The sequence below is a fragment of the Thermobia domestica genome, chromosome 6 (genome assembly GCF_964235325.1).
Source record: "Thermobia domestica chromosome 6, izTheDome1.hap1.1, whole genome shotgun sequence".
Classification (NCBI taxonomy): domain Eukaryota; kingdom Metazoa; phylum Arthropoda; class Insecta; order Zygentoma; family Lepismatidae; genus Thermobia; species Thermobia domestica.
The window spans coordinates 234,446,369-234,460,151 of NC_137459.1; the positions used below are offsets into that span (position 1 = coordinate 234,446,369).

Sequence of the window (13,783 nt, forward strand, 5' to 3'; positions counted from 1 at the left end):
GATAACTGTTGTACATTTGTCTCCGTTCACGGCGTCCGCTCAGCAGTAGACTGATGGCACGTATCCTTAAATCATACACGCATGGCACCCATACCAGAACCACAAACAGCTCAGGCTAACAACTCAGCCTTCAATCTGTGCCTCTGCTATCGTGTGAGCAAAATCTTCCAGAGTATATTCTCGAGCGACGAAGTAGTTGAATGGTAGATGTGATGTGTTATTCGTCATTGGGTACAACAGAATATCGCGGTTAACGTATAAAGCGCAACCTCACAAGTGACAACTATATCAGAGATGTTCTAGAGGTCAAGATCATACCCCCTTCCTTCACAGAACTCTGGACGTCGTATCTTAGCGGGCCAATATCCGGCTATTTGTATCACGGAATAAGCAGCATGTTAGGCAAATCCTCATAAACACAACAAACATCTGTTTGGTTCGATTCCACAACATACAGATAGGCTGGTTAGAGAACGTGCAGGCTTTACGCCATACTGATTTATAAAGATGTGTTGTAAGATCTGAAATTATTATAATTTCTGTAAAGAATCTGTGGTATGAATTTCATCTCATTCGTGGTTAAAATTTTCACAGAGAGTCATGTATATTGAAAAGTAAAATACCTGTAGTGTAACAGAAAACTTCTACACGCCTGTTGTACATCTCGCTCATAGCTTGCATCTCTATATGGTTTCCGTGCACGTAGTCTCGTCTCTTTCGATCAACATAGTCCTCGAAATCCTCCGTTACGTATTGCGAGAAATAATCTCCGTTTGCAGCCTGTAAGAGAAAAATAAATTTCAGATTTCTGTCCTTGTTTTATGCTTTTCTTCCAAAACAGCTATGAAACAAACTCTGCTTAATTACTAATTAAATGTACAGGAACATCCAAGAATTCCTCACCGCTAATGCAGTATCTAAGATTGTTGATGTAAGTACTGTTGAAATTGTTTGAATAATTAATACAATACGAAATAATTCGAACTTTAACGGAAGTTAATGATCTGAATGAGTTGTTCTATTAATACGACAGCAGTATTCTCTGCCTTAAAAGAAAAATCATGATGTCTTGAGTATGCAAAAACTGTACTTGAATTCTAGTTCAAAGTTACTGACTAAGGTATTTTTATAGAAACAAAAACACTTCTAAACACTATTGCATCTAAATTTATTATTTTTTTCTTTTCCTAATACCGATCCCACTACTTAACAAAACAAAAACTGAAGTGAAAATATGACAAAATCTAATATTCAAATATATTATTGTTTGTGCAGCTATTGACTAATAACTGGACCGTGTACAATATAATCGCAAGCATTAATTTCAGAATTCATATACAATTTACACAACCATTTGTCATTAAATTTTGCATAATCATTCAAATATATTTTACTCAACTTCTTATCTCATTTAATAATTCTGATTACTTTTTCCCTCTAAATTTCCTGATTTTCTACTAAGCTTCCATCGCGAAAAGAAATCAAGATAAGCTTACAAATGGCTTATAAATATGCAAGTTTATGTTTCCATCGTATTATAATTCTAATGGTGCCATGCACTCCAGAAACGAACGGAAGATTTTATTTCAATTGAAATTGTCAAACATTTGATCGTTTAAAAATAAGCAAACCAATAAAAGAATTCTTAAGCCTCCAAAGACCTCTCAAGCCATTCTCGACTATACTAGATTTAAATATTATATATATATATATATATATATATATATATATATATATATATATATATAATACTAATTTCCAAAATATACCTTTGTTCTATAAGTTGGAGGTGGAGTAACTCCCTAAAACCTAGTTGATCCTAATCCCAAGCAAAAGACTCCATTGAGAAGACTCGAAGAAAGCCGACGTCATGTTTCATGAAAATCTGATAATTTCTAGAAAATATATAGTTAAACTTTGTTGTTGTTGTTGTTGTTAAAGTTAAGCTGTCTGATTTTAACTTCAAACAATACGAGAAAATTTTAAATTTCAAACACACCATACTATAAGTTTATATACATCTGTGTATATATATGTAAAAACAGGTTTTTCAATGAAACTGACGTCACTCAAAACTACATTTGATACAGGAAGCACAAGGTAGTTCATTTTCAGATTTTAATATATATATATATATATATATATATATATATATATATATATATTTAAAGCTCAAATTATCTGTTTCAAGCAACTAAGAAACTATTAGCTTGATGCAAATGAAATGTCTGCTTTGATGCCTGGTAAAAAAAGTACGCAATACAGAATAGGAATGGACTGCAGTCACGAGTCTAACGTCACAAACTCTCACACGACTAGTAAACAGGCTGGGGTGCCCAGACAGTCAGGACGCAGTACGTCATTGAACAGAGTCGTGTAAAGTGGACCACGGAGAAAACAACTGCGAGATTTCTTTTTTAACGAATTCAAACGGGAACATAATGCACAGAAAGCCGCAAAACAGTGCATTTTGGCCAGGGATGGCTAATGAACGCACCATTCGCCGCTGCTTTGTCGAATTCCGTTCCTGTGATATAGCGTTGCAAACTGACGTTCCGTTCCGTTGCCACATGGGTACCGACCAACATCATGTTCCGGTAAGCTACTTAGGAACACCGTGGAGTAGGGCCTTCGGAAAAGTATTCATGCTATTGGAGACGGGTTTCTGCATATACCACACCATTGTCGCTCGCTAGCTCAACATAAGAGTAATATGAAAAAGTTAGACTCATGGGTATTACATAAGTTGACAGCAGTCAACAAGAATCGCCGTCTCGAGTTGTGCAGTTCTGCGTGTGAAATGAATAATCGGGGAAGTTTCCTGCATTGGATTCTCACTTTTGATGAAAAATGGGACATGCTACGACAATCCTAATAAAGTCAGAACATTAACTGGATCCTGATCAAAGTTAAGGATGTTTTCCAAAATCCCTAGATGATGATGTGGATGGTATAGTAATCCAAGGTGGAGCTCATCTATCATGTTTTTCTTCATCGAGGATAAACCATCACTGCGGATCGTTACAGTACTAAATTCCATGAAATAAACCACAGCTATCAAGAAATGTTCAAATGATAGTGTCTTCCTACAGCACGAAAATGCACGCACAAATGTCACTCAGATGTCGCAGACTCCCCATGAGTTGCAGTATGAAACCAATTTCTCATTCGCCGTATTCTTCTGCTCATTGACCACCATCTCTTCCAATACCTCAAACACTTCTTGGGAAGGAAGATTTTCCTGACGATTGGGCAATGAAACATGCGCTTAAAGATTTATTCACACCGCAGACTCCAGACTTCTCTCGCCACGGAATCCATTCGTTGACTGAGGGATGACAAAAGTGTGTGGTTGCATACGACGACTATTTTGGTTATCTAGATAGAAGTTTTTTTTTTTTTTTTTCCTTTGAAAATGATACACTTGAGACAGACATTTCATTCCCACTTAGCTGATATTTTTTAAGCTCCTACACCTTTCAGAATGCAGTTTTTTCTTATTTAAGTTTATTTATTATCTTTTCTATAAATGCAATCCTATGTTAACCTTGAATCACAAGTATGAAACCCTTACGATGTAATCCATGCAATGCTTCCTCACAACCGCATGCATTTCTTGGTCGCCATACACTTGGTCTGCAACGGCCCGAAACAAGCAAGCTCCATCTTCGCCCATTTTCTTTATCTCAAATCCCTTTTTCATCATTTTCCTTTCGAACCACGTATCTCTCTGAAAATTAGAGAAATAATTTCGAACTTTATTCCTATAAAAAGTTCAATTACATTACAGAGCAACATGGTGTAAAACACATATGTGAGAGGGCTGTACTGAAATCAGAACAAAAAATACGGTTACAAGCACATTTTTTGTGATCTAATGCACTATATATATATATATATATATATATATATATATATATATATATATATATACAGAGCGTCAAAAAAATAGCACCACTTTGAGAAAACTGTTGTATTTTTAATATTAGCACTATTCTTCTTCTTCTAATAATACTCTATTAGTTATATGTTGTTACTGTAGTACACATATGACCATTAAAAGTAAACCCTAAGCTTTATACATTAAGTGACTTTACAATCCACAAATTCAATGCAATGCATATAAGAAAACACTAACAACTGCTCTCAGTGGTGCTATTTTGTGTGCTTGACTGAATATATAATAGCTATGAACAAAAACACCCCTTTGCTGGCACGGAAAACCATAATAGCACAGAACTATTTGAAATATTATACAATTTATTCCCTTGCACGTGATATGCAAGATTTCTTACAAATTCATTATTTCTGTTAAAATATCGTACTGCTACTCTATCGTATGTTCAAAAATAAGCGATCACCCATTTCTCACTGGAAAGTTGAGTACTTTCATTCATAGGTAGGATTGTATCAAAGCTATTTCCATTTATACTTGTCACTAACTCTTATTACAAGACAAACTATTAAAATTCCTTACATGTAGCTCACTCTATGCTTTGGAAATAAATGTGGCCTTCACTTTCCATGAAGTGCCGAAACCGGAATTACACCCAAAAATGCTCATAATGTTCGTTCGCTGGAGTAACAATTAAGTTATCCACTACAGCTTCACAAAACACGGTACACTGATTACAGGGCATCTACTGTAATCTACTGAAAGTAATTAGTTGCGCACCACATCCTACATAGGCGACATAAGTAAGCCATGCGAAAGAATACGACAGCAGCCATATCACCAGATCTCCGACTTCGATAGCATGGAAATTGTGCCATATCAACCCTACGATTTATCCTTCCGATTAACTGATGTTCGCGGAGAACTACTGCGTTCAGTGATGCTAGTATGCAATGTCAAGGACGAACTTATCGACGTGAAAAATCTGAACAACTCTGTCGTGTCCTTGAATGAAAAGACGGAAACTAGTGAAACGGCGATTGTGGATAGTACAGGTATCAAACACTTCAACTCAAGAATTCGGGTGTGTTGCAGAGCAACCGATGTCAAGTATGATCCGACCCTATTCACAGCTTCAGGCATTTTCTGAACGGTGCCCATTGCTTTCGTTACTTTTAACTGCACACCACAGACCATCAACAACTGCAATGGTACCTATAACGTCGTGCATGAAGGAATGTAATGGCAGGATATCTTTTCTGACGAATTCCCCTTATTTCTGGTGGATTATAATGGTACCATCTATCAGATGGCACCGTGGCGACAGATTGGGCTAGTCCTATATTATTTATTGCAATACAGACCCGCCACCTGACACAGTATCGGCTACCATTGGATTGGGTCTCGATCGAGCTTAATACGCATTTCCGGGGGTTCATGGGGTGCACTTTAACGTTGTTGTCTATTATCTTCAGCCCTTGCTTGAGCCATTAACAGGACAATGCAAGAAAGGAGTAGTAAACTATGTCCAACAATACATCGACTTCTTCTTTGGTCAGTGTGTTCATAGGATTTTTCACTTATTGAAACGTCTGGCACACTATAGACTACCTGCGGCTACAGTAAGGTTTAGAAACTACAAGGACTGACGCACTGTACCCAAATATACATCCAACACCTAATCCTTTCTATGCCGAGCCGCATAGTAGCAGTCACTGCCATCCACCGTAGTCTTATACGATTATGACGAGATGCTGGATGCATGCTGAACCGAGATATAAGTGTAATCATTTTCCCCTACTGTTGTACCATCAGTGTTCAGTATAATTAATATGAGTTTCACAATTTTTGTTCTATTGCAACTTTAACCTTTTCAGTACGGGCAGGGATTTCAAGAAAATCGTAGATCTTTACTTTGGCGGCCCTAACACCCCTCCTAATTCTTCCATGGGTATGAATTATACCTTGTTGGAAAGCTTATGAAACAGAGATTCTAGTAAGATAACCTTTGAGGCTACCGTACCCAACCCGTAGAAGAAGAAAGAAAAAGTGAAATTTTTTTTTTTTCGAAATTTGTGAGTGTCTGGCAACACTGTTTCTAGTCGTACGCTAGAAAAAATATTCTGACCTGTAGGCCAGACATTGATAATAATTATACCACAAAATGAAGGGCAAAGGTACAACAGCTAGGTAAAAAAAAAAAAAAAATCGGAAGATGGAATCTAGGTGAATCATCCTTTTCCTATTTACCCGAGAAATTTTCGTCTACCCTTGCGTTGGCAGGCTTGGCGACGCCCCTAAATGTCACACATAAACAAACCATACCTCGTTTGAAACCTTATAGAACAGACATTTCAGCAAAGTAACCTTTGTCTCTCTCGGACTAAATTAGTAAAAGAAGAAGAAGAAATTTTTTTTTTCAAAAATACATTTCTTCAGATTTTGTCACTGTGGCAACGCTGTTATATACCGTACGCAAGCAAAAAAAAAAAATCTCAGATTTACGCCAGACACTGGAGACAATGATATCAAAAAATGAAGGGATTAGGTACAATAGGAATGGAGAAAAAAATTCGGAACATCCAACCTACGTGGATCATCCTGTATTTTTTTCGATAGATTGTGGTATACGCTAATATCGGCAGGCTTGGCCACCCTCCTAATTGTCACAAACATATCAGCTATACCTCGTTGGAAACCTTTATGACATCCATTTCAACAGGGTAACTTTCATGTCTCTCGGGCCAAACTAGTAAAAGAAGAAGACGAAAGCCAAAATTTTTGCGAAAAAATCTATTTTTTCCAAATTTGTCCGACTATGGCAACGCTGGTATTTGTCGTACACAAGGAAAAAAATCTCACATTTACGCCAGACATTGGGAACAATGATATAAAAAATGAAGGGATTAGGTACAATAGGAATGGAGAAAAAAATTCGGAACATCCAACCTACGTGGATCATCCTGTATTTTTTTCGATAGATTGTGGTATACGCTAATATCGGTAGGCTTGGCCACCCTCCTAATTGTCACAAACATATCAGCTATACCTCGTTGGAAACCTTTATGACATCCATTTCAACAGGGTAACTTTCATGTCTCTCGGGCCAAACTAGTAAAAGAAGAAGACGAAAGCCAAAATTTTTGCGAAAAAATCTATTTTTTCCAAATTTGTCCGACTATGGCAACGCTGGTATTTGTCGAACACAAGGAAAAAAATCTCACATTTACGCCAGACATTGGGAACAATGATATAAAAAATGAAGGGATTAGGTACAATAGGAATGGAGAAAAAAATTCGGAACATCCAACCTACGTGGATCATCCTGTATTTTTTTCGATAGATTGTGGTATACGCTAATATCGGCAGGCTTGGCCACCCTCCTAATTGTCACAAACATATCAGCTATACCTCGTTGGAAAGCTTATGGAACAAACATTCCAACAAGGTAACTTTCATATCTGTCGGGCCAAACTAGTAAAAGAAAAAGACAGAAATGAAAATTTTTGGGGGAAAATCAAGTTTTTCGAAATTTGTCGGACTATGGCAACGCTGTTTGTCGTATGCAAGAAAAAAAATTCATATTGTCATGTACCCGCCAGGAAGGACAAACAAAAATCTTTTTCTTTGTTATCTCTAAGTATTAAAAACAGTTCAAAATATGAAAATAACTGAAAACTATGGAAACCAGTATGCAACCGAATAGAACCTGACCCTGCATGCTAACACCCAACCTTCAGATAAATAACTATTAAAGTGTTTTTAGTAACTAAATAAAAAGGAAAAACAAAGATAAAATTCCAAATAAAAAGGTGGGTGGGAGCAGCAGGGGCATCTCACTCTCATCGCCGTTCTTCGCAGCTAATCTCCTCAACACAAAGTGATTAAAGATCTGGCCTTCCTGGAGTATGGGACTGAAACCTGCAATGTAAGTCATTTTCTCTCCTCTCTGTGATTTATGAGCTGTGGATTTGGGTAGCAAAGTCGGTATCCCGTGAGGGGATAAGATACCTTACTGTAATTCACTATACTATCTGTAATACAACAGCCAATAAACCAGTTACTGTTCAGATTAAAATAATTCCTTTCAATAAACGAAATTAACAATGAAGCAATTTTCCTAATTGTCTCTCTAGAGCATCGAATCCGATAATTTTAAAGGATCGAAACAATATTTACTCCCGTTACTGTGAACAATTGTGCAAAAGATAAACCGTGTAAGTGCAGTAGGAATGCAGAAAAATTCTATCTTACTAACGTCAGAGAATAAACTCGCATTGGTTTACCCAACTTGGTTCGTCGAAAGATCATTGCTTTTCTTTTCTTTTGCTTCGGCAGGAAGACTTTTTTCTAAAACTAAATAACTTGTCAAAGGAGGGAGTTGAAAGAAATGTATTGCACATTTACGACCCTTATGTTCAACTGATAGCTACAGCTGACCTTGACCAGGCTAAAAGTAGAACGGTTCGTTCTGAGGTGATAACAGTCTTCCTTTCGCTCTCTCTCTCTCTCTCTCGTGCGTGTGTGTTTTTTTTTTTTTTTTTTTTTTTTTTTGTTTGTTTTCTATAAGTTACCTTGTTGGAATGTCTGTTCTATAAGCTTTCCAACGAGGTATAGCTGATATGTTTCTGGCAATTAGGAGCGTGGTCAACCCTGCCGATATTAGCGTACACCACAATCTATCGAAAAAAATACAGGATGATTGACGTAGGTTCGGTGTTCAGAATTTTTTCCTCCATTCTTATTGAACCTACACCCTTCATTTTTTGTATCATTGTCTCCAGTGTCTGGCGTAAATGTGATAATTTATTTTCCTTGCGTACGATAAATAACAGCGTTGCCATAGTCTGACAAAATCTGAAGAAATGTTTTTTTTTTCTTTTTAAATGACTTTCGTCTTCTTCTTTTACTGGTTTGGCCCGAGATACACAAAAGTTACATTGTTGGAATGGCTGGTCTATAAGGTTTTCAACGAGATATGGTTTGTGTGTCTGTGATAATTAGGAATGTCGCTAGGGCTGTCAACGTTAGAGTACATTACAGTAGATATTGAATAATGTACAGGATGTGTCACGTAGGTTCGGGGTTCCGAATTTCTTTTTCCATTCGTATTGAACCGACGGGTTTGACTTTTATGTATCATTGTTCCAAATATCTGTCCTAAATGTGAGATTTTTTTCTTGCGTACGTTGAATAACAATGTTGCCAGAGTTCCTCAAATTTGAAATATATTTTTTGTCTTTATAAGAAAATATACAATAAGAAAAAGGGTAAATTCAATACCTTTCCTATTCACCCCTCTCAAGCCCAAAAGTCATGGACTGGGTATGGCTAGTTAGTATGTTCATTTGTCTCTATGGGTGCCATTTTTTATCCTTGTAGCTCCATCAGGGGGTACCTCCCCCCAAATTCTGAAGGGAGAGGGAAAACTATAAACACCCAACTTTGCCCCCCTCTCTCTTCACGTCGGGGCCTATTACATGAATGATATACAAGGATTAGAAACTTCCATCCTTTCTGAAGAGATACATACCAAAATCATATCTCTAGGTTAATTAGGAGCTGAGCTAGAGAGGTTTGAATTGCTGGCTCAAGGGTTGAGCCGTTCGTCCTGAAAAGGTTAATGAGCTGCAGTGTAAATGACTTTGTTGGAGGATGAGACCCACTGTCTTCACTCAACGCTTTCTGGTCTCTTTCAGTACCTTATTTGTTTGTTTAAATTTAGCGTCCCTTCTCAGAACACAGACTATACAAGAAGTGGATCTTTAGTTACAAGTGGAATCCGAACTATTGTAATGCGTTCAAAATTTCAACATGGCATCAAGCTCGAAGTCGATGCAAAGTGGTGCTCTTATTGTTTACCTTTCTTTCGTGGTTGTGTGTAGTGTTTATGTGCGTGCTCTACTGTCTTCATGTAGTATCGGTGCTGTGACTTTCCCCAGTGAAGTATTTCCAATGAAACATGGACTGAAGTGTAGTGGAAGATCTTACCATTTTATTGCTGCTGCCTTCATACCAAGAGGACCGCCATGTGCTCTCTCTGGTACTGCTAGCAGTGACGGAGGAACTATCAGTGATCTTGTGCCAAGGTATGAGTCAAAAGCAAAGAAAACAGTACCTCATTCTCGTTTTTCTCCTCCTTTATGGTAATATTCACGTAAACCCTGGCCCACCCTGTCCATATTACACCAGTGCTTTCAATATATATTATCAAAATGTTCGTAGTATTAAAAACAAATTACTCGAGTGCTCGTTGAACCTAGGTGAAATAAGGGAACTGGATTGTTTCGCAGTAACCGAATCGTGGCTGAATGAATCAGTGAACGACAGTGAAATTAGCTTTTCTAATAATTTCACCATTTATCGTAAAGACCGCATAACTCGTGGAGGTGGAGTGATGATTTGTGTAAATAATAAGTGGAAGAGCAAAAAAAGACTGGATCTAGAACGGGATTGTGAACTTATTTAGGTGGAAGTGTTTATTCCAAAGCGTTGTTCTATGTTTATTGGGTGCTTCTATAGGCCGCACAAGAACACCCCCCAGCACATCTTAGAAGCTTGCCATGATTCACTGTTACATGCGTTGTCACACGGTGACGTCATCCTATTGGGTGATTTCAACCTTTCCATCACGTGGCAGGACAGCAAACATGGCGTCGCTAAAGATGGAAACGACAGTTATTTCATTGACAATTTTATTCATGGACTTGGTCTAGGTCAACATAATATGCATAATACCCGCAATAATAGCAATCTTGACTATATTTTAGAACCTTGTTGTGTTGTCCCATGCAGAAATCTTTTTCCTCGGATCACGATTCCTTGGATGTTTCTTTCGATTTCCTCCCCTCCACTACTACAAACCAGCCCCTCAAAAGTAGGTCACAACTTCTTTGGAAGAAAGCTCCCTGGGGTGACATCTGCCGTGCCATTGAATTGTTTCCTTGATGTTTGTTAGAGGTAGGAACTGTTGACTTATTTACATCTGTTGTCTACTCAGCCGGTGAAAGCATCGAAATCGAACAGGTTTCCGGTCTGGTACGACAGTGAACTTCGTGAAATTCTTAAAAAACAAAAAACTTGCCTGGACTCTATGGAAATCACATCCGAGTGACAACACATACAAAAACTTTGCTAATATTAGAAGTCTTGCCAAGAAGATACAGCGGCGTAAGTATTTTGAATACATGGACTCAATTGGTGATTTTACTGTTAGTAACCCTAAAGTCTTTTGGTCTGTAATTAAATCTAAAACAAAATCTCCGGGGATACCGGCAACAGTTCAAGATGAAAATACTGAAGCGAGTGATGATCGAAGACCAGACCTCTTCAATAACTACTTCTGCAAAACATTTACTTCCCTTCCCTCTACAACCAATCTTCCCCCTCTCCGCCCCATCTGTTCGGAAACCTTATCCAATCTCTCTACCACCCCGGGCGAAGTTCTGACTCTCTTGCTATCGTTATCTCCACATAGATCACTTGGACCTGATAAAATTAGTCCTCTCTTTCTCAACAAAACTGCTTCAGTTATTGCGGTTCCTCTATCTATCTTATTCAATAGATGCTTCAAGGAAGGGTATTATCTCACCAGTTGGAAACTAGCTCACGTGACCCCAATATATAAATCAGGTCTTAAAGATCGTGTATCCTCCTACAGGCCAATATCTCTTCTTTCTGTAATATCAATTATCTGCGAAAAACCTCACCTTACATCCACAGTTCTCAGCACGGCTTTCTACCGAAAAGCTCAAGTCTCTCAAATTTAAGTACTCTTCTGTCCTGTGCAGTCAAATGTATGAATAGCAATACTTAATTAGATGTTATCTACTGTGATCTCTCGAAGGCCTTTGATTCTGTCAGTCACATTCATCTTCTTCATAAGATATCCAATAGATTTAATGTACATGGTAAATTTCTCTCTCTAATCACAAGCTACTTGAAGGACCGTAAACAGAGAGTTGTTCTTTCAGGGGCGACTTCTAACCCCCAACCCGTGATCTCAGGGGTGCCTCAGGGGAGTGTACTTGGGCCTCTACTGTTTGTCCTGTATATGGATGATCTCTACACGCAGTTATCAGCTCAACCTAGTAGCCTTCTGCTTTTTGCTGACGATTGTAAGTTATACAGAGAAATATCGTGTCTGCATGACACAATTGCTCTACAGGAAGACATAAATTACCTTACAGGCTGGTGTGAAATGTGGCACTTGAAACTCAACAGTAAGAAATGTGACAGTATTACTATTACTTTGAAAAAGTCTCCAGTTCCCTCCACATACCATATCAACGATTCCCCTATCACACATTCTGCTAGTCACAATGATCTTGGTGTAATCTTTGATTCAAAACTCACATTCTCTGACCACATCTCAATACTAAAGAATTCAATGCGCATGTTGGGACTTCTTTATCGATTCACCGAACTACGCACAGTTTCTTCATTAGCAACTTTTTATAAAACTTTAATAGCGCCCAAGATCGAATACTGCTCTCCCATATGGGCCATGGCAGCACCTACACATCTCTCCAGACTTGATTCTGTTCTCAATTTCTTCATTGCTATAGTCCGTTTTCGTGTTCCTGCACTTCGATCATTATCTAAGAAGGAACTCTTGCGACATCTTAATATTCAGACTCCTGAAGTACGCAGAATTATCTCTGACCTGAAGTATCTACATAAAATAGTTAATGGAAACTTAAGATCGGAAATATTACTTCAGGAACTATCCTTACGTGTCCCTTGCCGCATCACCCGGAATACCCACCTATTCCATCTTGCCCGTCCTAGGTTGGCTATTATAAAGAGGTCTCTTTTTTATAGAATACCAAACTGTTATAATCAAATAACAACTGATGTGGACATTTTTTCGAGCTACCCAGTGTTTGAAAGAGAAATTAAACGAGTTTTGACGGAATAGTTTTATTTTTACACTCTTTTTTTCTATGTTGTTATTATTGTTGTTGTTGTTGTTTTTGTTTTTGTTTTTTTTTTCTTGTGTTAGCATGTCCCTGTGTAAAATGGCAAAGTTATGCTGTATCTGGGAATTTGTTCAATAAATAAATAAAAAAGGTTCAATCCTCCCCCACCAGGAATCGAGCATAGGACTGTGTGCGCCAAAGGTACACACGCTGGCCAGTAGACCTGCTGGAAGGGTTCAAGTGCAGTGGTAGTGCTGATTTCCGGTTTCTCATAGTCAAAAACATATGTTTCTCTTTTCTGTCGAATCATAAGTGGAATTAGCATAATCAACTTTACACACTCATCCATACAAAGGTAACTTCTCAGTATTCAAATTTTACTTTCACGAAAATATTCTTGTCCTATTGTTCCCAACCGTAAAACGCCCTTTCTTGAAAACATCCAATCCTCCAGTAACTACAGGAGAAAAGACTTGTCGGAAACTAGAGACAAATGTTCGTCTCCTCAACAGCAGCTTCCACTCCTTCAGTTAACACCCCCTTAAATCGAATCTGATTTGAAAGGGCATCATCTACTGGCCTGGAACTAGAGTTTCAAATGAAAACGGCAACCATCAGATGCACTCGAGCAATGCATCAGGCAATGATAGATTGTCAGCATCTTTTATCCAGAAACAGCTTTGACTGATTGATATCTTTCTCGAAACCACTTAAAAGACTTCCCTTTTCTTATGAGGTTTCTCAAAGTTTATTCATCCACTGTACACATATATAGCCTAAACTGAGCGGGATCTCCAATAAATATTTTTTATAATTTTACATCTTTGTTTTCATTACTGAAATTATAAGCTTATTAATAGACTCATTTATGATGATATGGAAGATTCACACACTTCTAACTAATTATGTATGGCTCTTCTCACATTTGAATCATATATTTATCAATCATTTAACATATAAAGAATCT

At 37.8% G+C, this 13,783-nt stretch overlaps 1 protein-coding gene across 1 annotated transcript in view; it reads right to left on the bottom strand.

Annotated features, from left to right (window-relative positions):
• Duba (Deubiquitinating enzyme A) overlaps nt 1–13,783 on the bottom strand; it is a 171,271-nt gene that overhangs the window by 123,402 nt on the left and 34,086 nt on the right. The window contains exons 4-5 of the mRNA XM_081762659.1: nt 3,575–3,730; nt 624–780 (exon numbers count right to left, since the gene is read on the bottom strand). Of these exons, the coding sequence (XP_081618785.1) occupies nt 624–780; nt 3,575–3,730 (313 nt within the window). The remainder of the gene's footprint in view (nt 1–623; nt 781–3,574; nt 3,731–13,783) is intronic.